General features: G+C 41.9%; 2 protein-coding genes across 3 annotated transcripts in view; one reads left to right on the top strand and one right to left on the bottom strand.

Annotated features, from left to right (window-relative positions):
* The window catches only part of SYCP3 (synaptonemal complex protein 3), an 11,091-nt gene extending 9,582 nt beyond the window's left edge, over positions 1-1,509 (top strand). The window contains exons 7-8 of the mRNA XM_054216461.1: positions 1,208-1,312; positions 1,456-1,509. Coding sequence (XP_054072436.1) covers positions 1,208-1,312; positions 1,456-1,509 — 159 coding nt within the window. The remainder of the gene's footprint in view (positions 1-1,207; positions 1,313-1,455) is intronic.
* CHPT1 (choline phosphotransferase 1) lies at positions 629-26,263 on the bottom strand. Of its 2 annotated transcripts, XM_054216443.1 has the most exons (9): positions 25,922-26,263; positions 16,294-16,441; positions 14,847-14,988; positions 11,219-11,303; positions 9,496-9,627; positions 8,948-9,106; positions 5,515-5,640; positions 4,907-5,017; positions 629-1,535 (listed from the first exon to the last, which is right to left on the bottom strand). In XM_054216443.1, exons 1-9 carry the CDS (start codon positions 26,162-26,164, stop codon positions 1,491-1,493), a joined length of 1,191 nt encoding a protein of 396 aa, XP_054072418.1. In that variant the 5' UTR covers positions 26,165-26,263; the 3' UTR covers positions 629-1,490. The 2 variants fall into 2 exon arrangements, with proteins under 2 accessions (XP_054072418.1, XP_054072427.1); XM_054216452.1 differs by lacking the exon at positions 4,907-5,017.

Here is a 26,263-nt window from a genome sequence, read left to right as displayed (position 1 = left end):
GATCTTCCCTGAGCCTTCTCTTCTCCAGGCTGAACAGTCTCAGTTCAGGCTTTTCTCATAAGAGAAATGCTCCTGTCCCTTAATCATCTTCGTGGCCCTTCATTGGGCTCTCTATCCATTGTGTCCATGTCTCTTGTATTGAGGAGTGTGGAACTGGACATGGCACTCCAGGTGTGGTCTCACCAGTGCTGAGTAGAATGGAAAGACCTGCTGGCAACACTTCTAATGCAGCCTAGGACACCATTAGCTGCCTTTGCTGCAAGGGCACACTGCTGGCTCATGTTCAACTTGGGTGTCCACCAGGACCCCCAGGTCCTTTTCTGCCAAGCTGCTTTCCAGCTGTGTGGCCCCCAGTATATACTGGTACATGGTGCAGATTCAAGTCTGTCAGTTTCTGACAAACCTTAATTTCTGTTCAAGTAATTTCATAACTGGTCCCTTTTTGAAATTTCAGTTAGTTAGGATATGGGTTGTTTTTTGATAGCTTTGAAAAATAAATCTGAAATACAGCAACTCTTAGTTTAAGATAGTCAAAATTTACAGAGGCTATTACAGAAGCATTAATAAATAATAACTGTTCCAAAATGTCAAAAATGTCTTCATCAAAGATGAAAAAACGATCAGAAGGTCAAGTATTACTTTGATTTTCTTCTCCTCAAAGAAGATCAAAAGGTAGAAATCAAGACTCAAATAAGCTTAATACAAGTCAAGGAAAATACAACTACATACATACATACATTTAGGCATAATCGTATGTACAAAAGGGAAGATAACCAGCAAGCTTTACTTGGCTTATTTGGGCAGAAGTGTGCACAGAGAAGGAAGTTTAATGGGTTTAATAGTCCTTACTTCAAGTCTCCAAGTTTGTCGTAATATTAAACCCCTATCATTCCTGACAGATGGTCTGTTTAGTCTTTTTTTTGTAGAACTCTTACCTTTACTGATACGCAGGATTAACTACCTGAGACCTCACAGATGCTGAGTGGAGGGGACTGTTCCCTTCACAGGGTCCATATTGTTTAACCAGGAACGTAAACTGGAGTAAGAAGTCCTGTGTGATTTGTCTGTCAAGTTTGTGAGAAAACTCATCAATTATCAATGACCACTGCTGCTGTAAAAATTAAACTGTAGTCTAAATAATTTTGTTCCTTTTAAATGAACCCTTTGACATTAAACAGTTCTGAATTAAGGTTATCCTTAACTCCAGAGCATGGAAGAGCTGGAGAAGAGCAATGAAAATCTTCTAGCTGGTGCTCAAAGTGAACTTCGCAAAGAAATGGCTCTGTTGCAGAAGAAGATTATGATGGACACCGTAAGTATCAGATCTATGAAGAAGTTAGTTAAATGCAAAAATAGAACATTCTATAAAAAAGTCATTTCACGTTTATTTAATTAGCTCAAAGGAATCATAGTGATATGGCATTTGTTCAGTATTATCTCCTTTTCTTGTAACAGCAACAGCAGGAGATGGCAACCGTTCGCAAGTCTCTTCAGTCCATGTTATTCTGATGGCTCAATGGAGAAACAACTTGTACCTAAGTAACATGATACAAGTATAGGCATTAGCCTTAGAGAAGTATGTTAAGATTTAAATGTTTTAAAGTTCCTATGAAATGCTTTCATGGATTGTTCTAATCTTGTGTCTGATAATGTTGTAAGAACATATATTTGTAAATTTATTACTTTGAGGGGGGAAGTATAGACCCCAAACCATTTACTGTCTGTTCAATTAATCTTAAAACTACTTAATACTCACTTTCAATAGCATTGGACTGTTTAAATTGTTTCACTTTTTATAATGCCAAAAGGTAACAATTAATGAAAAATGCATTACCCAGATTTTACATAGTAACTTTAGGCCTTTAGGTACATTGTGCAAATAGAAGCATTTTTCACAAGCTGCAGACTTTCATAGTTTCAAAATTTAGTCTGATGACATATCAGCAGTTATAGAAGTTCACAGAGTATGACATAGCTCATGTAAGATTGTTTAATGATGTGTATTACGGTAAATAAAGTAAATTTTGTTAACTCTCTTGTTAGGCTAGGCATTGTAATATCTTCGTACTAGTAAGAAATTTATGAGCTGGCATAATTTCTCCAAAAAGCAGGTTTCTTTAGTTGAATGGTGAGCTGAGTATCACAGCTTTACATGACATCTGCTCAAGTAAGCATAATTAAACATTATGCATTTTGGGGTATATAGTTCTTGTAGAACCACTGCTAGAAGTAATTTAGTTCATTTATTTCATACAAGTTAGTATAAGCCTTTGAGATGGAATATTACTTTTTGCAATTCCAAATGACTAGCAATTTAGGGAGGCCTAAGTTTTAAGGATAAAGCATTTATCTCATTACAGTCAATCAGCATAACTTAAACAATTGTCTTAGCTTGCATGCAGTTTGTTTTTACAGAAGACCATTACACCTGAATATCCACTTGTACAACTTGGGTAGTTCCTAACATATTTAACACTTAGATTTAATGCAACAGTAGATAACACAAAAACCATCCATGCACCCACACACACAAATGTGATGTTTTCTTAACAATGTATTTCAAAACCATTCCATACAGATTCTTCTCCTCAGCTTACTAGCATTTTTATTTGAGAATCAAGTAATTTGATGATGGTTCTCCAGTTCTGGGAGCCAGATTACTGATAGCTAACTTACAGATGCTTCAGCTATGAGGTTGCAAGTAAAATTGAACAAGCAACTGGTATGGAGCTCGTTTTGTTCTGTGTCTCCTAGGACTCAGGGAAGGGGCAGACACAGAAGTTACATTGCTAGAGTGATGTATGAGGCCATACGGGGCTCTGGTGGCTAACAGGTAACTATGCTAATTTGTAACAGTGCTGCTGAATCTCTGCCCTCAAAGGATGATTAGATGATGCTATGAAATGCAGTTAACAGTTTTTGCTTCCTATCTTCAATACTAGGTTACTTGTTAGTATTGCCTCGCGTTTCTGGTTTTATTTGTTAGTATTGCCTCACATTTCTGGTTTTCTGACTGATTTCTGCATTAGTTTCTTATCATCCACATACCTCAATCATACCCTTTAAACTACTCATACCTACTACCATATGACACGCTTTTGAGCATTCTGGGGAATCAAACCTTCTCACTCTAAAATTTAAAGTTGCCTATGTCTCTTCATGGGTCAGGTAACTTTTTTACAGTATTCAAACAAACTGAAATGGTCTTTACCATCTTCTCTCTTATTTGCCCGTGGCCTGGGTTCAGGCTAAGGTCAGGTATAGATGCTGTGTCTTTCCCAGCCTCAAACAGGAGCAGTAGGATTCATTTGGAATTGGTATTATTCAGAGTGATAGTCCTTGGCAGTAACTGTTACAGTTATCCCTCAAGCATATCAGTATATCCTTCTTAGGCAGGAGTGTCGTAGATGGGATTTTTATTCCCCCCAATTTTAGCAGACAATACTCCACTTTTAAAGTTCCTTGAACACTCCAGGAAGTCATTTTGAATTAATGGGCAGCGAGGAAGCTGCAGTGGTAATATTTTTAAAACAAACCGTAGCATTCTTTATTGTACAGTTCACGAAGGACTTCATAAACTCACAGCTCAGCTATATATCAGTAACTGAAAGTGGTAACAGACAGAAACATTCAACAGCTTTTTACAAAAATCATATTCAAATAGAACCTCTTTAAAGGAGGTTAAGCTTAGAGGGTTTGTGTACAAGACATGATTTGCTTGTACAGATAATAAGCCACTTCTATTCAACTTTTCTTTAATGACAACAGCAGCCCTTTAGCTAGGTGTGTTATGTTAGTCAGTGGGCCTGTTCTAAAAGAAAGAGAAAGGCTGATAGTGGGCCTGACTTTCTGTTTGGGAGAATTTTACTGTACATTAGAGTTTAGTTCCGTACAGTTTTGTTTGGATAAAGTACAGTGCCAGTTCCAAGACAGACTAGATAGATAGATAATAAGGTAGACGAACACAGCGACAGCAAACATACTTCAGAGGGAATTACATATGGGTGGGTTGCATTGTCACAAACAGTCACAGTCATTTTATCAAAGAGCTTTGTCATTCACTTGTGCAGTTTCACAGATACAAGTTGGGGTAGGTAAAGTCAGTGTCCTTGAAGTACGCAACTACCTATAGTCTAGATAATGAGTACAATGAGGCAAACCTTATTATGACCACAAAACCAGAAACTGGCCTTGAAAGAAAATACAAGCTACAATTGTATTTAGTAACAGTAGGTTATATACTTAGATACTAGAGAATGCATGAATCCTAAAGGCACTCAAGAACAGTATTTTGAAATAGAAGAAGATTTTCCTGAGCTATACCTCCTTCATCCAGTAGCTTGTTCTTTAGAAATACCAGCACAGGGATTAACGAGTAGTTTTACCTCATGGATGCCTCATTTTACCAGTCTTAGTGCAGTACTGTATTCATTGATACCTCTGACTACCACTTCACAGCAGTTCCAAGAAGACTTTAGAAACTAACACTATCTTAGTCGCTTGGTCTAGGGAAAGTGAGATTGCACTTTGAATTCTGGTTTGTAGCACCTTGGTTTGCAGTCTACATTCACCAGACCAGAAGTGCAGAATTAAGGTTACCTAACAGGAAATGGCAAAAGTTTCAAATGTGATGTTCATGGTATGAAATAACAGCTGCAGTGTCTAGAACACAGGGGGAAATACATCCTGATTCAAATGTATTGATCACAATAGAATCTGTAGGACTTTATATTTAGTAATTCTAACATCTGGTACTATCTGGGATAGAGTGACCTTCCTCATAGAACTATTTTCTTGAAAAGCTTAATCTGTCTTCCCAAAAATGAGAGGCTGCTTCATTCAGAATTCCCCTAACTGCTTCTCCTCTTGTCCTTGACCTATTTAATCAGTCATTATGGTTTTGAACCTGTTCAGGAGCTTGATGAGATGAAATTCTGAAGACATGTATATGAAGATGAGCAGCAATCTGTAGGCATACACCAGTGGCATATCTCAGCATATCAAACAAGGATATGAACTTCAAAAGAACAAAACAGAACAGGTTAAAAACCAACCAACCAAACAAACAAACAAGTATTTTTTAAAATTGTCCCTACTACAAATTCATTTGAACTTTAACCAATCTATCCAAGCGACAAGTTTAAAAATAATTTTGACTTACAGAGTGATCTATTTAAGAAAAAAAGACCCACAAACAGGCCCCAAAACCAAACAGCATTAAACACTTACAAAGTCTGATAAACAAAGGTGGTTAGCCTGCAGTTAGCAGAATGAACAAGTCACCTCAACTAAAGCATAATTACAAGAGAGATCTGTAAATTCCTTTTGCGTCTCTGTTCCAAGGAAAGCCAGTCAGCTCCCAAAATACATGTTTACACGTCATCCTGGCACCCCCTCCACTCTGACAGCCGAAATCTGAGCAAGTCAGAAATGGCAGAGCAGAATGACAGGGCCAGTTCTCAATCTCTTCCTTTAAGTACGCTCTAAATGAAAAGTATAAAACGAAACGCTTACCAGTGCTATCCATAGAACAATATATTCATCAATGAAACTGTTGAAGTACTGGTCCAAAAACAGAAGTCCTGGCCCAATAAATGCAGTGTCCTGAAGACAGATCTCGCTTTTTGTCATGTGAGCCACCTATGTTAAAAAAAAAAAAAAAAATAGAAAAAGAGAGACAAAAATGCACCACTGCAAGATCTGTGTAACTACCAGAAAACCTACACCTTAGTGATGAAAGGGCAGGACATCCCGTCGTGGTTTAACCTCAGCCAGCAACTAAGACCACACAAGCTCTCAGCCATTCCCTTCCTCCACCCCGAGAAGGGTAGGGAGAAAAGAGAGAAAAGTAGGGGAAAAGGGGAAAAAAATCAACCTCATGGGTTGAGATAAAGACAGTTTAATAGAACAATAACCAAAAAGGAAATTAAAAATAATAATAATAGTGGTAAAAGAATACACAAGACACAAGTCGCTCTCACCGCCCAGTAATTCAGTTGCCCAGCCCAACCCAAGCAGAGAGCATGGATTCCCCCCTTCACCCCGGTCAACCCCCATTTATATACAGAGCATGACATCTATGGTATGGAATATTCCACTGGCCGTACTGTTGTTCTCTCTAGGCTCCTTCTCAGCTTCTATGGGAAGCTGAAAAAAGGTCCTTGACTAGTATAAACATCACTTAGCAATAACTAAAACAATATGCATTATTGACATTCCTTTCATACCAAATCTGAAGAAACAGCAACCACTGGAAAGAAAACTAACTCTATCCCAGCCAAAACCAGGACGCATCCTTACCCAGCAACAGCCTGCCGCCCCTGGTTCTTGGGAAGCAATCAGCAGGCTGGCCAAGGGCTTCATAAATGCTTCAGGGCCTGCTGCTCCTGGACGGTTTCTTTCCCAAGGACCAAGTAATCTCTTTCCAGGTTATTCAATCAATATATAGCACTTTAATCAGTGATAACAACTACTTGAATTATCAGTTGGTATTTTTTGACTTCATTATATAAGAAATGTGTACACGTCCTTCAGTGTTCTTTTGTAATACGTTACATCTACATGTAATACTATACCAGTGCACTTTAGCTATTTGCAGGGGTTTCCCACTCTATTTTTTTCAGTGCTGTATTTGAAGGGTGAGACTACACAAGTGTATTACTGAAAATGAATGCCGCTCACTTGAAATGTTGTTTACAATTCTAACGTGAAAATTTTGGCTTTACTTAGCCAAAAGCTAACTAAAAACTAGGCTTTTGCTTAGGTGACAAGACTTGTTTTCACTGTTTAGTAGAGATAGTGATGTATGTACAGAGACACTTTACAGAAGGACCAAAAGAAGAAAGATTACTGGAGGGAAGGGATGGAACCTCTTCCCCCACACACACCTTGACCCTTCCATATTTAGCATTCTTAGAGACAACTTAGGCTCACTTTTAATTGAGGGGCAGAAGAATAGTTTTTTGTAAGAAGTTGGAGACCTAATAAAGGACATCTGAAGAGTCCATACCAAGAAGCTCAAAAACAGCAGAAGGAAAGTAGCCTAGGTGCCAAGTTTGCCATAAGAAATCACCCTGTCATTCCTTATTTCCACGCATCGTGGACACTTGGCAAATATGATTAAGGTACTGAGAAGTTCCTGCGAACACAGTGGTCTCTTAGCAGAATGTAAATCACATTCAGCTGTATGCTGCACAGCAAAGTTCACAGAAAAGCCTGTGAGCATCCCTGTCTAAAGACAGGACAAACCACAAAGGCTTCCATTCCAAGACAACAAAGGATGCAACTCTCCTGCTAAAGGGATCGATTCACTGCAGGGAGCAATTCCTGGCTCGCATCTGTCCTGCTGTGCAACAGCTCTTGCAGGTTTAGCGCCCATGGAGCAGCTCTGGCACATCCGCACAACCTGCACAGACTTTGGCTCATGTCTCCACTACCCACCTGGTCACACCTTGAGTTTGTACTGCCGTTTGCTCACTCCAGGCTGCCGGAAGGACAAGGCCTCCTGAAATAGTATCAGAAAACTGAGCACGCTAAACTCATGAAATTCTTTCCCCACTGCCTTCACAGATTTGCCTCTGGAGAAGACTGTCCTCAAAGCTACACATAAAGCTTCAAGGGAAACATGGTTTGCTCAGAAGTGTCCATGAGTTGACGTACATACAGTGATGGCTGCTGATCAGAAGGACCCAGTGGTCCTCTGAATGAGCAAGGGAGCCAAGGTGGCTGACAGAATAGATAAGAGCCTCAAGTTCAATCTTAAGGCTTAATCTTCTCATCAGCATTCTCCCTCTTGAACCATGTTAGTAGCTCAGTAGGTGAACTCCTGTTTAGCAAGGAAGTCCGTAGAATACTGGTTTTGCTAGTGTTTGAGAAATGTCATGCCAGAAAAAAAAAACAACCAGGGGGCTGGATGTTGTGGTTTAACGCCAACCAGCAGCGAGAACCACACAGCCAGTCACTCAGTCCCCCCATTTGCGATGGGGGGGAGAATCAGAAGAGTAGAAGTGAGGAAAAACTTGGGGGTTGAGAGAAAGACAGTGTAATAGGTAAAGCAAAAGCTGTGCACGCGAACAAGGCAAAACAAGGAATTCATTCACTGCTTCCCATCATCAGACAGGTGTCCAGCCATCCCCAGGAAAGCCGGGCTCCATCACACCTAACAGTTACTTGGGAAGACCAACGCCATCACTCCGAACATCTCCCCCTTCCTTCTTCTTCCCCCAGCTTTATATGCTGAGCATGACGTCACACGGCATGGGATATCCCTTTGGCCAGTCACGGTCAGCTGTCCCGTCTGTGTCCCCTCCCGATTCCTTGTGCCTCCCCAGCCCTTGCTGGCCAGGTGGTGTGAGGAGCAGAAAAGGCCTGGCTGCTTAGCAACAACTAAAACCATCAGGTTTTTTACCAACACTATTTTCCTCCCAAATCCAAACCACAGCACTGTAGCAGCTGCCAGCAAGAAAGTTAACTCCATGACAGTGGATTACTGTTGTTAGGAAATATGTAGTAAGGCAGATTTTGGTTTTTTTCACCCATTGATGACGTTTTTAATTACAAAAGAGATAAAAGTAGAAAAGCTTCTCTCTTCATTTTAATGATTAAATTCATATTTCAGATAATTAAATCAGAAGTCACAACACTGTTTGTAAGGCTTGAGGGACCACAGTTAAACCATTAAAGATGGACAGTATATTTCTAGGAGTAAGTTAAAGAAAACTGAAAGTTCTAGCCAATATATTCAACAATAAGTGTGTGTTTGCATCAGTGTCATATATCATCTTTCTGTAGCAACCTGAGTCTAGTTCAGTGTCTTGGTCCTAACAAAACAGGTAATAGAGTGGCAGAGAGAATGGGAAAACTTGCACAGCGCCACTGACCCAGCACGCGTTAAGCCAAGAACCGGTTTAGTTTTAGGAGGTTTAAGACTCAGAACAAGATTCCTTACCACCAACTTCTGTGAGATTTTAGCATTCACCAATCCGAATGTCAAGACGTACAGGCAAGAATGTTTTTCAAACAGCTGTGTGGTAGACTTTTTATAGATCATGATGGCCAGTGTGATAAGTAGCCCAATGTGCAGGCCTGGAGAGAGAACGCTTGTTCCCTGAAATACAAAGACAGAAAATTTGGCTTCGGCTTCAGTCACACAGTAAGGTCCAGATTTCATACATATTGCAAATCCCGTTAAACAAAACCAAAGTTACCAAAACTCAGGGAAAGTCCATTAGCATTATGGCAAGGCTATTAGTATCCCTTGCAGTGACCACTAATGAATTTTGTATAGCAAATTCATTGCTGGTTCCTGCAACAGAAGAAATCCCTTAACAGGTAGGGAGAAAGTAGATAGTGAAGTCTTTGCTTTAGCCATCCAATGCTCATACGCTTGTCTGCTTAAATGCTTAAACAGGTAAAACCCTTATGATCATCTGAAGTGCAATAAATTATGGGCATAAATTATTCAGACCTTGTTTTTTGATTTTTAAAGCAACTTACTGCTATCGTAGATCCATTCTTTCCAACCCCGCCACCAAAGATGACACGGAAGTAATTGAAAAAAGAAAGTGCCGTTCCACACAGTATGCCAAAAACTGCAAAGAACTTCAGTTCTAAGCCCACCAAAGGGACCTTAGCAGGAAAAACAAGAGAAAGATATTAAAAGTTAAGGATAACACCTTTTTAAAAAAGTGACTGAAAAAAGCTACTGATAACTACTAAACAATTGTTTTATTTGAACTCTTGCTTTCCTGGGAACAAGCTCTGGAGGACAGTGTTTGGAATTTGGTTCCTTACTAAGGAGACGACAAATTGCTTTTGTAATGTTTAAACTTGACTTCTGAATACTGAAGTTCAGGTCTTGAAATTCAGCTAAATCTTACTGTGTTTGTCCCTACGACGTTCTTCAAATTTTTTTTACGACATAAGCAAAAACTTGACACAGCCTGCTGCATCACCACGGCACGGGAGCGGGGAGAAGGACAGTTCCTTCTATTTCGCTGGGTAAGACAATACTGAACCACAGGAAACACAAACACCATCTGCCTGCTTTGTGTTTTGGTATGTTGTTTGTATGCTGTATCTTTGCATGGAGAATAGTCTCCAGATAACAAATTTTAATTAAACAGTTACCTTTCAGAATCAATTGCAGTTTCAAGCAAACTTCCAAAGGCAGCAGAGGATTTAAAAAAAACCGAAGTAGTAATAAATTGAAACCGTTGACTATATTTTTTGAATAGAGATTGTTTTGAGATACAGCATAACTACCACAGATCTTAATACTGAAGAAAAAGCAATCATAATTAAAGTCTAACATACCTACTTTATTTTCCAACATGAAAATAAGCTGTTGGAAAATAGAACAAAAGCGACTTGCAGGATGGGGGAAGGAAACAAAGTTTGGCTAAACTTTTCTTAATTGCTGAGTAAACTCATGACTTAATTTGAATTACTTGGTGGGTTATATTTAGATTAATTTCCAGTGGTTATCAGTAGCATGGAATGGTCTCAGCTCTTCCATGCGCTATAACCAAGCGGAACTATACATTTCTGAGTAAAGACCCTAGAAAAGATGAAAATGCTAATCTAATCTATTTTGATCTCATCCACCTAAGTACAACTTCAAAGATCATAATAAAAGCCAGAGACGGAGAAATGCTTTTGGACAGAAGACAGTTCTTTAATTATAGATATTTATATTTATGTCATCTGTGACATAACTGTTGAAACTCAGTACATCTCCATTGGCATGTAAATATGGATTACTTGACCAAAACCCCCGTAACATCTTCTCATGGTTTTGTTAGATTGAAGCATTTTATCTTTAAATTTTAAAATAAAGTATCCTATAAATCATTTAACCGAACAGAAATACATGTCTTAAAATAAAATATACGAAAGAAATAAAACCAAACCAAAAACTATTTGTAAGAGCTTAAGTATCTGCAGAGTATCGGTTCCAGATCAGAAGTTTATACGTGGCAGATGGGGTCTTTTTTCCTCTACGTAGCTCTAAATTTGTGCATAAAAAGTCACACCATTATACCTAAGTTAACTACAACATAAAAATAACCTACATTTGTACAATAAGCTAAACCAGAACATTAGACAACTCGTAGGTTTTGATGGGACTCACACAGGAGAGCTGCAAATCCCAGAGGAACTGTGAACACTTAACGGGAACTGAACACTCAACGGAGTTCGGAATACTTAACGCATTTACCTTATAGTCCCATATTGCTGTGCCACCATATGCAGATATCAAGAGCAGCATTGCTATGGCTATCTGAACTTCAGTGACATCAACTCTGTGAAGGAAAAAAAGGGAGATTTAGTTAAAGAAATGGTATTTTTGCTGTAAGTGTAAGGCAGCGGGGGGGACACACCAGTGACTTTAAATTAGCTCCTTCAAATTACATCAATGTATATAGAGTATGATTTTCCTTGACTGAGAATGGTACTCTATAGAGGCATACATCTTTGGCTAAGATTTAAAATTAAATCTACGCTCCTTATCTAGAGCAAGCTACATATAATATTAGTAGGGGGAAAATCTTTAATGAATACATTGTTAACTATTTGAGAATTTTGTATAAATTTACAGACTTGATGTGTAAGTATCAAATCAGAGTTTAAGGCAAGCTCACAGTAAATGCAATCAAAATTTCCATTAAAAGCCTATCACAAAAAGGTATGGACCGTGAAGAGCAGGCTGGGACAGAAGAGATTTCTTTAAGCCATCGTATCATGAAAACTTGACAGATACAGCCTGCAAAACAGAAGGGCAGTATTTTGAAGACTGAGTCAGCGCATAACTAAGCATCTGCCCTGTTTCAGAGGGCATCGAATTGATATCTTGCTTTTTTCCATAAAAACATTTTTAAAATACGGTGCCTTGTATGGCCTCGAGACTCTCTGTTCCATCTTTTTTGTTCTCAGACAAGATAGCCAACTCTTTATTACTGTATTTGATTAATGAAATGTTTGAGGAGACATGAATATACATAAAAAAAGTTAAGCGGAGGCCCAAAAGAAAAAAAAACGATACTTTCAATAAAACTTTAAAATAAACCAAATAAATGCGCATCTAAGGTTCCTTTTATGCTACCAAAAGTTTTAAGAGAGGTACCTGATCTTTGTACTGAAGTTACCAATAAACAGTGACAAAGGATGTTTAAAATGTAACATTTCTTTAAGCAGCTAGAATAAATTTGCAGTTTTAAGGTATTATGACCAAAGTCAACATGTATTGTTACTTGCTTAGCGCGTGACCTGTTTGCACTGGAAACAGTGTATTTTTAAAGGGAGATAGGAATCAACTCTTGGCCAATGGAAAAACATTTATCTGATCTTGATAATCACAGTAACAATAAACTCCCTTCTTTCATCAGAAAGACAGTGATAAAATATGCCAAGTTTCATCACAAGCTTCAGACTCTTTGCCTTAGAAGAGCCAAAGTTGAAGCTGCAACTAGACGATGAGCTCAGGTGCTGGTAGGAATGGGTCATCCTCTCCTTCCTACGCCCTCGCGCTCCCTCACCAGTACCAGCTCTCGTGCTCGCCGGACTGCGAGGTGAACCAGTTCAGCTGGCTAACCTGAAAAGCGGAGGCTTTTAATCTTCTGCCCATTTCATGAATTGGCCTGAAGTCAATTAACAGAGTCTGTGCAGGGGGGAAACGGGACAGCGCTGCTGGGAGGGGGCTCTGCCCTCTCTACCGGGGATGGAGCGTTACCTCTGCCCGGTCATGACTGTAGCTGCACACTCAACTTGACGGTTACGTCATGCTGAAGCGTCCGTATGCAAGTGTTCAGAGTCTGCACTCTGTACTATGAAAACGGACATTTCTAATCCGTACCACGTTTGCTGTTGCTGGTGGCAGGAGGAGGCTGGAACTTGAAGTTGAGTGATTATATGTGCCAAAGTTCAGTACTTCGTTTTACAGAGGCTCAAGACTGTTGGTTGCAACACAGCGCAAACCAGAGTCCAAAGATTTCAGTCGGACACTGTGCAGTATTGTACACAACCTGACAGTAGTGGCACACTACCCAGCTGCTCTGATCCTTCCTGGCCACCAGCCGTAGGACTCTCTCATCTGTCATTTGACTTCTCAAATCAAGCGCTGCTAATTCGGGAACAGCATCAGTGAAAGCTTCTGTCCATGTTATTAAGTATTATCATATTTAGAGCAATATACCAATGCCTTCATTTAGACTCTCACCTCTGTGCTTAAGAGAAATAAAATTGCGAGCCTTGAAAAAACTCTGACCTGTTTTGACGAAACAGAAGTAAGTTATATTGGAGAACAGTTGTGTCTATTTAACTTCAAAAGGTAAGCATGGAACACCAGGCCATCCCAAACTGCTTGTACTATGCACTATCACTATATTTACATAGAAGCCATTAAGTTTTTAATGAAGAAATTTTTACGGGGTATAGGAGTCTCGGTGCCTTCCTGATGTAAGGAAATCATTCAAACATTTTAGGCAGGAATGAAAGGCACAGAAAAGCAATCACATACGCGGAATGCCAGAGCTCATGGCACAGTCCATCTCCCTTCCGTGTAGTCCACTGTCATGTGCGGAAATTATCGTATTTCAGCCATCGCTCTAAAGCATCTGTTTTTGTTTACAGCACAAGATGTTAAAAAAGGAGGATGGATAGGCAGGTAGAAGAGCTATAGTTTGTGTGGTAAAATGCATTATCAGCGAATAAAAAAAGAGCTCTTGGCATTACCACAGAGACAGCTTTCTTTTGATACAGACACAGAACAGTATGCAAAGATAGCTGATCACTGGCCTGTGTGCCCAGCGTGCTCAGATTTGCTAGGGTGCTTCTTGCAGGTCAGAGCTACTTAGGACTACAAACAAGTGACTTAGCAAGTGGTGAGGATTAGCAGAAGGACAGCCTTCATCTAGCACGTATTTCCAGTTTTGCTGCTGCAGAAGTCTCTGATCTTTCCCTCTTTTCAGAAATCCTTACCAAAGTGCAGCTTGTTGTTTAAAAACAGCAAAAGGCCGTGGCCAGGCACCACCACAGCTGCCAGAGGGTGCAGCAATCCCCACACCCCACACTATTAAGGAATTAAATTGAAATTGTTATCTTCTACATGAATGTCATGACTCTTCCTCCTACACTGCAGTGAGAACAGATGAAATTTCTACTGAGTCATGAACAGCATCACAGCAATCTCTACAACTGTGACCTAACACAAAACCTAAAGGACATCAAAGCCAGCATGAACCAGATTAAAAGTAAAGCCCCCAAAATAAACTTGGGGTAATTCTGCAAGCTCTGTGGAACTCCTTGCCAAAGGATGCAATGGTTGCAGAGAGTTTGTTTGAAGGAAGACCGAAGATGTCTACGGAAGGGAACCCCATTAGCAGGGGAGTTTCTCTAAAAACGCTTGTGGTTCAGAGTCCCCTGGGCTGAAACTGTTCTGTGGCTGGGAGGTTACAAAGGGAGGTACTGTGGTACTCTAGATGCTCGTGCTGTGTCCCTACTCCTACACAGAACACTTGTTTACATGGCAGGCAAGACCTCTCCGGTCTGAGCCTGCATGGTGCTTGTATGGGTTCCGAGAACAAATCCACAAACTAAAGAGCCAAATGCATGCAAAGAAAGCATACACAGCTAAAATCAGCTGCTAAAAGAGCAAGTCCTCTACTCGGGATTATGCAGAGTTTTAAAGTTCTTGCCAGCTAAAACACAAGCCTGCTAGGGTGGAAGGGAGATGAGGAAGGTGGCGAGTGGAAGAGAGAGCAGGGAAAAAAAATCAAGAAGAAACGGAAATCAAGTAGCTAGCAGTCTCAGACATTAAGCCATATGTACTTCTAAAGATACCTACTTACTTTCCAAACCTTAGTATGCCTGATACATATGTCTGCCAGTGAGCAGAATAGAACATGAACAGTCCCACAAAACAACAGAAAAACAACCAGTCAGGATTTGTTCCTAGTCGGATTGCTATGCAGGATCCAAGGACAACAAAAACTGAAAAGCAGAAACGAACATGTTAGTCATACACCCTCTTTGCTTGCAGTTAAGAGAAATAAAATAAAAAAATAAATCACAAGGCATTTTACATCCCTGTAACAAAGTAACAGTGTGACTGATAACTTGACTGAGCAGCTAATCTCTGGGACAGTCCTGGCAGGAGACACCAAAACACAGGACTCCTTTTCTTCCCAGTGGGGGGCCCGCCTCCCAGCCTACAGTTGCCATTGTCATCTCCTGTTCTTTGTTATCACTGACAGCTTCAACCTGAAGGGCCCAGCTCAGAGAGACTGGTAGTTGCACTTCTCTGGGAAGTGAGGCATAAAGAACGTACTGATTCCCAGGGCAAACATTTCGGCCATTAACCTTTTATAGAAGTACAGGCGTTGCCACCAAGGGCAGCTAGGTTATAGAAAGTACAACTGAGCAAGGTTTACTTTTTAAGGACTGCAAATCAAATGCTTTTTAAACTCATTCTTCTAAGGAATGTAAATTATCCTTTCTCCTAAGTGGCAGGCTGCATGCCCTATTACCAAACTGATATTTTGGCACCTCACTCCTAATGGTTTTAAAGTGAAAGAGGGGAGATTTAGATTAGATATTAGGAAGAAATTCTTTACTGTGAGGGTGGTGAGGCACTGGCACAGGCTGCCCAGAGAAGCTGTGGATGCCCCATCTCTGGAGGTGTTCAAGGCCAGGCTGGATGGGGCTTCGAGCAGCCTGTTCTAGTGGGAGGTGTCCCTGCCCATGGCAGGGGGGTTGGAACTAAATGGTCTTTAAGGTCCCTTCCAACCCGAACTGTTCAATGATTCTATGATTCTGAAGTGGAATCCTTAGTTTCACAGGCCAGCATCAGTCATTTAGGTCCTTACAATCCTTTATTAGGCATCACCTGTACCCTACTGGAAAACACAGGCTATGTGTAGTAAAGAATCTCTAAGCATTCTCTTACGGAATTCTTTGCTCACCATCTAGCTCGTTCAAAGAACACTGTACATGAAGATGCACAGTAAGTAAGAGCAGAACGTGCATTATCCAACATCTGCCAAAGGTAATTCTGAAATATCCTCCCTTACACTGGCCAGGGATGCAAAGGTCAGGGGCAGCCTTGGCTGCAGTGACCAGGAGATGGTGACGTTATCCTAAAAGGAGGGGACATGCTGACCCTGCTCTGAGCAGGCAGTTGGACTAGAGGATCTCCAGAGTTCCTTTTCAACTTCAATAACTCTGTGATTAATCAGCTCCTCTTGAAAACAGGTACCTATTTTAAAACTAGGATGGGTAACAGTAGGTTAAGGCTACCTGTGGAAATAGAGTCGCAACCATGATCAAAGAGTTCTCCTAGAGGAGAACTACTGTTTGTTCTTCTGGCTTGCTTCCCATCAATGGCATCCAGAGACTGGTAGATAAAAAGTCCTAATGCACCCAGGATGTATGCCCAAAAAGGTGCCTGAAAGAGAGTCACATAAAAGGTCACTAGGCAGTTCCCAATTTCTTAGCTGATAATCCATTTAATTAAAGGTGAAATATTGTTCAGCACAGAACTATACTACATTGTGCTATTTTTTACTTAGTTAATGGACAAACCAAATTCCTTGCGCTAGTCTCTACATGAATTTGGTAACTACTATAATGAACTACTCCAGATACAGCAGTGAAATACAGGCCCTTCTATTTATTTAAAAATAACCCCAACTTTTAACTTTAGCTTCTTTTCTGCATCAACTGACTTATTTTTCCACTGTAAACCCACAGTATTTCTATAATTATTTGTATCCTTTGTGATGAAAAGTGTTATGAAAATAAAATTAATTTTTTTTAAAGAAAGTAGTAGCAAGACATTAAAGTTCTGAGCAGTTTATGTGATAGGCACTTAGATGATTTGCTCAGATTTACAACATATAGATATAAAACACCATTACATTTTACTAAATAAAGACTTCAGCTTTTAGGAAAAGAGATTTTTTGCAACATACAAAAATTGACTACATAGGTACTTAGGACGAGGGTTTTAAAAATTAAGTCATTCATTAAATATGAAAGAGCAACTATCTACTTAATATAGACTATCAGAGTTTCAAAACAAGCTGTGAATCAGTTACATCAACACTAGTCTCAGATTCAAAGGAACTGTCCTACAGTAGTACCTTTCAAAAACATTATTTTCATACACACAGTATGTCTTTGTTTGTCTAGGAATTAGTTTTTACTAAATATTATTTATAACACCTTCTGTACAAAGTACAGGTAACATTTTTGCCTCAAGTAATTTCCAGTGGTATCCTTAACATTTAGAAGCACAGCTCACGAAAAGGGAGTCAAGGTAGGCATAAAAGCTGGAAACGCAACTTGCAGGTTAAATAAGTGAATGGCCACAGGCAGGCAGAGAGCTGGATCCCTGCCCACTCCCAGGTAAAGAACTGTGGCTCTACACCCCTGCAATTCCTCTCCTGCAGCGCAAATACGAAATACATGTAATCACGTTGGTCTAAGGCCAGTAAAGGCTATTTAATAGATTTAGACAACAGATCAAATCTGAGCGAGCTGAGATTTGTCCACACTCACATAAACCCAGCGTCACTGCTAAGGAAAAAGGAAAAATGACAGTTGCCAAATCAGTTCACAGCCAGGGACAGGAGAAGGCAGCAATAAGAATACAGATGAGGTGAGCTGCTCCTCCAGACATCCCGTTTTCTCATCATTGTTATACTCACTGATTTGAGTTAGAAAAGAAGTTATGCCTCCAGTCAGACTGATCACAAAACACATCCTTCCCAAGAACCAGCATGCTCAAGCGAGGTTCAATTCTGAACGGCTTTTCTGCTGTTATTTAGGACTTCCTCATGGCTGATACACAATGTTATGGCTTAGTTCTGTGCTTTTAATATGGAAACAATATTGTCAGCAAATTTATGTTTTTCCAGCTACCCAGTATTTGGATCATTTCATTACTAAAACATACGACCATTTAAACTCAAATGCTTGGCTGCTTCGCTCAGCTTTGAAGCAAGTGACAGTCAAAGAATTAGGGGCTCCAGCTATAGGCGAGAACCCTGGATTTCTATTTACATAGAAATCCAGAAAACTTCGAAAATTCTTAAAAATTGGCACGGCAGCCTTTCCCTTTAATTCAAGGAAACTAAGAAAAACTGTCATCACAGATCATGTTGGAAGCCTTGAGCAGGTGAAAGAGGATGAGTAGATATTCTTATTCCAATAGGCATTTAACATGCTGATATCTGATAACCCCCCCAAAGATCACACTATAGAAATCCAGGTCAAGTGATGACAGCAATACATGTTTGATGCCTACCAGTGGAATTAGTCGAGTTATTTAGGTTTCTTTTCCCTTGCTAGTCCAGTTAAACAAAGGAATTTTGTGTTGGGGATTGGGGTTAAACCAGGGAGTGAGTTCTTAGCCATCATTTGAAGAAATTTCTCTCCTCTGATGAAGGGGGAAGGACAGAGCCTGTGGACACCAGGAGGAGCCTACTGCCACCCTGCGCTCGCAGATCACCAGAAGCCAGCTGGAGGAACAGAGAGCTCAAGGGCCTCTCCTGGTGCAATCACACTTGGTCAGATGTTCTGCAGGGAGGCAGCGGCTACCCGTCGGCCCCAGTTCTTGCTCTCCATCTTTTCAAAACAGAGGGCTGCCAGCCATTGCTCAGGTATTTCAGGACATAAAAGCACAGTGAGGACCCTGGTGAAGCAAAGATCATTTCACTTGTGATATAATCCACATACTAAAGCTACCACAATACCCATACTAGTTTATCTGGATAACTTTGTTGTATGGAGAGTAACAGATATTCTCAAACAAGGCAAATCCTGACACAGACCTATGAATGAAGCATTATGAGCAGAAAGGCGGGGAGAAACCACTGGTTTCACTGGAGTCCTTTGAAGTAGTATTTTAAAGACATTTCCAATTTTATCACCGATATGACTGTGAAGTGCCACAAAGGTCATGTGCAACGTATTACGAGTTGTCCTTACTGTGACATACTTCTACTAGTTATGAAAAGATAGCTTGAGATCTATTGAAACTTGTCACGTTAATCCCCGGATTTTGGCAAGTAAACTGGGCCGCACTGGGCAATTCCATCCAGGACACCACTGGTTTTTTTGGCTGCATTAGGCTCCCCTCCTTTTGCAACCAACTACCTATAACTGAAATAGATTTTAGTTTGCTTTAAAATCATCAGATTCTCCATATCACAGACAAAAGTATCCAGCACTAAATATGTTAGCCAAATTCCTTACCTGCTCTGCGTTCACCCCCTCCAGTGTGGGGTACATCACCAATTAAGTCAAATGCCAGAGCGTGATCAGTTTCTTATTTAAATGGATCATTTCCCCAACTGAAACATCAGCAAGGAACAGAAACCTGTTATAGCACTTTATTTTTTTTATCATTAGCCACAATGGTATATGCCATGTGCTTGGTATTATCACAATCTTTTGAGATGCAAACTCCATGAAATATAGTCTCAATTCTAACCAAACCGGAAGGCTTGCACGCTGGTTACTGTAGTTTATGAAAGTGTCCATAATCCACAGAACATGATGCAAGAATTCTTATTCAAGGTAACAACACCTACTTTTACCTTATCTCAAAACAAGCGTAACACAGTAAATGTAAAAATAAACAAATAAACCCACTTCAACTCAAAACTTCTCGTATTAGGTCTTTTCAACAAAGCAATGGCTTTTGTCGACTTGCAAGTTATAGTACAGGTATAACCATTAAGACTGCTGATCCACGTCCGTTTCATTAGCTCCTGCTGGGATAAATCAATGCAACGGTCCCCTCAGATTCCAAAACTAAAATGCTCTGCTCCTTGATGATCTGGAAAGAGGGGGAGAGTTTTCATCCTCTTCCCAGCAAGGATCATCTGCATCCATTAACACCTGTAGCGGATGCATCTGTATCCCCGCAGTTGTGGAGAAGGGAAGAAGATCCTAGTAGGAACAGGGGAACAGGTGTCTGAGAGAGCTTAGAAACACAATCTGGAGCATTTCATCCTTAGGCTGTCAGTTCAAATTTAACCCAAAGTGGTAATAACCAGAGGTCCCTTGTGAGCAACTATGCATTTAGCAGATTAAATGAATGCTCTAATGTTTTCATCGGTAAAATACCGTTTTCCAAATCACCAAAGGTAAACAGAGGTTTCTGAAGTTCCCAATAACCACAGATTCTCTCTCTGCTATCTGCCCTCTCAATACAGCTACAGCTGCCATCTCCTCCGCCTTCTCACATGCCTGGCTCTCCATCGAGGGATGTCCCCTGCCGGCTTCCCACGCCGGACCCAAGTAGTTTGCAAATTAGAGAAGTGGGAGCATTTGAGAATGCTGACATGGCTGACAGACTCAGCAGAAAGGTCAGGAAGCTCCCAATAATCATCAGCTTTTCACTGATGAGGTGTTTATTATATCTGCCCAAAGTTATATCCCGTCCAAGCAAATGTATTATTTGGCCAGAGCTAGATGCTATTCTCATGGAACTAGAAAAGAACACAAACCCAGGCGGGGAAAAAAAAGAAGGCTTCTCCGCTTCAATTAGAAAGGATGTCTGAAAGGTGATACAGCCCCAGAATCTTGTCGCACACAGATTTGGTACAGCAGGTCTGGCCATCTACTGAACCAGAGGGTGTCAAAACAAAACAATGTGCATACAGCGTTTGACAGGTATGTGTGGCATGACTCTCCTTCAGGAAAAAGTGTAGGCTGAACAGCAGTCCTCGTTCTTCTGCTCCTGTGATTCCACACCACAGAAGAGCAAGGACAGCTGCAGAAGACTAGATGTGGTAAGAAGATCCTTTACTGCCTATTTCAAGCAAAGCTTTCAAGCCCAGGGAGTTCAACAGCCCAAGCTTATGCAACATTTAAAGATTCACCCCCCCTGTAATTTCTCATCACATTTAGTCATAATCTCGCTTCCTCAATCCAACACCATGGCAACTGATTTCACTCTATTTTACACAGCCCCTCTTTGGAACAGATCCAGAATAGAGAAAGACATTTTTACTGGACTTCCTCCCTCTTCCCCAAAAAGGTGGGTCATTTCTCTCACTTCTGTTTCGGACCAAGCAGTATGTACAACTGTCCTAACAGCAGGAGAAGAGAAGGGGCTGTTTAAACCTGTATTAAAGCAGGGGGAGAGGGCAGGGAGGAAATAATTAAAAAAAATAAAATAATTGTACTATAGCCCAACAGCATTTCATGCACACCAGGGACTCTCTGCGTTCCTTCAGCATCCTCCTCTCCCCAACAAGCTCCCTCTGAAAGAACTCCCATCCTTCTATGTTGGCGTTTCTGAACCTTTACTGTCTTCCTTTATGCCAAATACCTCTTTCTCCCATCCACTACTGAGTGCTCCATTCTTCACTTGTGAGAATGGGCCGGATTCCCCGCTGCATTCAGTGCTTCGCAATTCTCCTTTACCAGGTCAGGGGCTTAGTGCTTCTTCCTTCACACCCCCGGTTCATACCAGCTGTTCCAGTTCCCCTCTTTTCTAATTCTTTATTCTCCCTCCCACAAAGCTCAGTTGTGCCCTTGCTATTTACGCAATTCCATGCCTGTCAATGTCTTCCCTTCATTTCTCCCTCTGACAAGAAAAAACTCAAGATGATGCCTCTTTCAGTTCAAAAGGTGGGGTTTGAGAAGTTTGTTGGGTTTTTGTAGTTATTGTTTTTTAAAGGGAGCTTTAAAAAGAGAGATTGAGACAAGTAGAGACAGCACCTCACCAATGTTCCTTTCCCTCCAAGCAGTTAATAGTAGAGCTAGCTGGAGCCACCTAGACCCTCCCCAGCTTTTTGGTCTTCCTAGAAGCATGGCTTTCTAAATAGCGTGTTTCAACAAGGTATATCACCTTTTTATAAATGCACTACACCATCTTTTAAGCAATTCTACAGAGCTAGCCATCGCAAGCCTCCCTTCCCTCCCTAGCTTTCTGCATGAGAACCCTTGAGCCCCTGCACCCTTTCGCCATCACTGCCCAAACTAAAAATCCATAATCCATGCTTTTCTCTTCCTGCATTCCTCTACTCCCAGTAACCTGCAGGAAACTATAGACAACAGAAACAAAGGCCTTAAAAAACCCCAAATAAATGAGATATGATTGAACCTAAGAAGCAGAGTGCACGCAGGACAAGTCTTTATCATTGGATGAAATCCACTCTGATCAGTTCAGGCAGCTCTTTGCTTAGATTCTGCTATAGCTGCTACAAGACTATTTTTTTTTAATAGATATAAATTCAATGCAACGTAATGATTACTGTTAACATAAACTTCTGTCCTGAAACTCTAGCTTCCCACGGTATTTTAGAGACCTGTTACTAAGCTCGAAGGATTACCAAAGTCAGGCCCCTCCACAAGCAACCATGAAAGCAGCAGGATCAGAGTAGTCTTTCTTCTTTTTAATAAGATAGAGAATTACGTTTAGCCAGTTTTCTTCCTAGTGTTGATGCAAGGAAAAAATTAACATGTCAGTGTTCCCCAGAATGGGAAGGGGTGACAAGAGATTCATGTGCAAAACCTAATGAAGTAACTGTAGGTACTTCAGAGCAGTCAGCTTGCAGAAGAGCTAAACAGTTCACTGTCCAACGGTGGGGATAAAATGGAAATCCTCACTCAAGAAGTGCTCCTTTTACACTTTAATGCAGCAAATACGCACCCTTCATACTTAAAGTCAGCAGAACTTTTAATTCCTAAATATTTTGAATTAGTGGGGAAAAAAGGAAAAACAAACCAACCAAAAAAAACCACACAGAGAGAAAAGGAAAACAACCCCAGCCTGCAGTCACAACAAAGAAAATATTTCAAACCTCCATGGAATATGAAATGTGCAGGTAGTGTCCTTCCCACCACCACACCTGGTGTAGCAGTCCCGCCTATTATTTCTATAGATTACTGTCCTAAATTACAGAAGTAGGAAACCAGACAAACACTACAAATATCTACACACATGGATTTTAATTACGACAGTGCTTAAGAGTTGCCATCTGCTAATAGCTTAGCTGCAAATAAGGCGGCTTATGTTGAAATGTGCATTTACAGGAGAACAGGGATATAACCCATGTCCTTACTAGACAAGAAGACATTACTGAAGCAGACAATATTTTATAAAGCCAAAACATATTGTGCTAGTCAGTAACAAACTGTCTTTTAGTGGCTACTGATGCTGACGAAGATAAAAAGAATATTGTATAAGGAAGTAACAACTACACAGTAAGAGAACAAGGGAGCATTGTATGATTTCAGACATTATTGCATTGTGCGTGGGGGGAGAGGGGGGAAGTAGTATTACGTGGTGGAATTCACTGCAATAGGGCATAATGGAAGCTGAAAGTACAAACAGGTTCAAAACAAATAATTCAAAAGGCAAAATCATGAGGTGGAAGGTGGGGAAATAGATCCATCAGTTGCTGTTCTAGCAAGAAACAGGAGTAGAATCCCTTGCTGAGAAACCCCTAAAGCACGGTGTTTTGGCAGCTGGAAGGGTATGTCGGGGAAAGATCTCTTTCCCAAGCATCTGCTGGCAGCTACTCTCCAAGGGATTTCAGCTACCAGTCTTACTTGTTTTGGATGGTTTGTACAAACATCAAGACTTCAATGTTTCCAACAAAGGACTAATAGAAATGGCACACTTAAGACTGGTTAGCGAAAAAAACCCACAACCACACAAACCAACTCTTAAAAAAAACCAACCAACCAACCAACCAAAAAAAACCCAAAAAACCAACACCTAAAACCAAACCCTGCTTGTTATTTTAACTGAGTCTTCTATCCAGTGCTGCTACACTTCCACCAAGAGAATATAACAAGTTCTTGTTAGTCCATCGGGTAATCAAGACTTGTTCATGAATGGAAGAGGTGGCTTGGCAGTATAGAGAGGTGGTGTTGAAATGCCCTATGCTACTAGTTCAGCCTGCGATTCAATCACCTTTAACATCATTTCCAGTTCCACCTTCCCCCCAGCCCTTCCAGCCTACACATACAAGTCAAAAGTACAAAGTAGATATTACAACAGTACACATCACACCTATTAGTGTTGCAACCGTTTTAGCTTTTTAAAAAAGCCATCCAGAACCACGACATCTTAGGTGGAAGACAAGATGAGTCATTAAAGAAGCGGAAGAGAGATAACGATGCCCTAAGTGATGCAGCAAGAGAAAAGTGAGGGCTTTTCTCACAGCACAAAAACCAATAGGGTAAAGAGTCTGGCTTTAAACTACATATTTTTAAAGGATATACTGCTATCTGAAAAAGGAAGTTTAATCCTAACTGCAGGTTCTTATAAAATTCAGCTGCTACAATTAAAAAAACCAGTAAAGTTCCTAAAACTCAACCTAAGATTTCCTGGAAGGAATAATTCCCTGGATGTCTGCAACACAACCTTTTTCTTTTTGTACAAGGGTCCTCAAGGGAAAAATAACTTAAAATTTACTTTCTGTTGTTTTTGGTGTTTTTTTTCTGAATAGCAAACAGAAAAAGCAAAGAGAAAAATCCAGGCACATAGCTGGCCCAGGACTGATATCTACATCACAAAACTAAGCTAAAGGTAGCAGTTCCACATGCGTTTTAATTCTGAAAGTGCCACTAGAAGACAATCTGCGGTTTCCAACCACTCACTCTCATCTCTATGCCTGCAACACCACACACTGCCTCTACCTGGTGATGCAAATCAGGGAAGTGATCAGGGTTAGACCAAAGCAAAGTTGATTTTGATCTAGATCAGCTTCCTGATACGCCTGCCACAAACACCTCTGCTAACGCAAAGGGCAAAGCAACTACAGAAAAAGAAGGTTGCTTCCATCAACAGGAACACTCACCAAAGTGTATCTAAGTTATTAAAAAAACCCAACAAACAGCCACCTCTGCCATTAGGATTTTAACCCATCAGAATGCAAGAAAAACAAAAGATATTTTACCCCTTCAAGATATTTTACCTACACAAAGCAATTTCCCCCTGGTATGTCCCACCCTGACTACCATGAAGACTCTACATTGGGAAACTCGTAACGGGCTGGGAAGCTCCAACAGAGCTCCTCAAGTTGCCAGAGAAACTGTAGGCAAGCCAGTTTCAGCGACAGCAGCGTCGGCCCCGCGTTAACAAGCCTGTTTTCCCTCCAGAAGCTAAAGCAATTAAGCGCTTCCCACGTGAGGAGGGGAAGCATTTGAGCTGCTGTCAGCTAACAACGTCTGCCACACAACCGAGCCTCAGCTCTGAACTAAGCGATGCCGAAGTGTCCTCAGCCATGCCTTGGGCCAGCTCTGCCCTGCGCCCGGGCACAACCCGCACCCTCTCTCTGGGCCGGCGGCTGTTTCTGCCTCCACGTCCCCTCTGTTACAGCCGTCCTCTTGAGCAGGGAGGGAGCTTACATCTCCTTCCCAGCAAGCCGCCTGAGCAGGGGCGCCGGCAGGGGACATAAGATGGTCCCTGAAGGAGGCTGGGGTCCCACACGCCAGGGCGAGCCTGGCTACAGCTTTGCTCCATCTGGTGTGGGCCAAGGAGCCGCTCAGAGCCCCATCCCCACGGGGAGTGCTGCCCCGCGAAGGGCCGGGGAGGCGAGAGGAGCCCACCGAGACTATTCCCCATTTCACGCCGGCCCCGCAGCATTTCAGCGTTACAACCTTAACACCGGCCGGACCCCTGCTACCCCGAAGCCTGGCCCCCGCACCACCGCTCCCCTCGTTTCTCGGGCAAACCCGCCGCCCTCCCTTATCCCTCCCGCCCACGGGAAGGGCCACCCGCGGTGGGGCCGCGAGTGACAGGGCACCACACGCTGCGGCGGGCACGGGAGGGGGGGACCCAGCGTTCCGGGGACTGTCAGGCTCCGCGGGGCGGCGGCCGGGGCAGGGCCGCCGGGCCGAGGCGAGGAGAACGGGCTCTAAGGACGAGGCGGCGGCGGGCCGTGGCGGGCGGTACCTGCTCGGTGGCGCTGGGGCAGTAGGCGATGAGCGGCAGCGCCGTCAGGCAGTTCAGCAGGAGGCCGCCCAGGGTGATGGCGTTGGGGGCCAGCCCCAGCGGGACCTGCTCCACCAGCCAGGCCCAGTAGGGCTGCAGCCACGGCTCCAGCAGCGAGCGCCCAGCCGCGCTGTAGCGGTGCTGCTCCAGGCGCTTCAGCTGCGCCGGGCTGAGGGGCGCGGGCAGAGCCCAGGGCACGGCCATACCGCCGTCGCCACCGCCGCGGGGGCCGTCGCTCACCGGACGGGACCGGGGTTAGGCCGCCGCCGCTGCCGCCGCTCGGGGCGGGGCAGAGCTGAGGGC

Source organism: Rissa tridactyla, chromosome 1 (assembly GCF_028500815.1).
Source record: "Rissa tridactyla isolate bRisTri1 chromosome 1, bRisTri1.patW.cur.20221130, whole genome shotgun sequence".
NCBI lineage: Eukaryota > Metazoa > Chordata > Aves > Charadriiformes > Laridae > Rissa > Rissa tridactyla.
The sequence above is the reverse complement of the archived record's forward strand: the minus strand, read 5'-3'. Positions and strand labels throughout refer to the sequence as shown.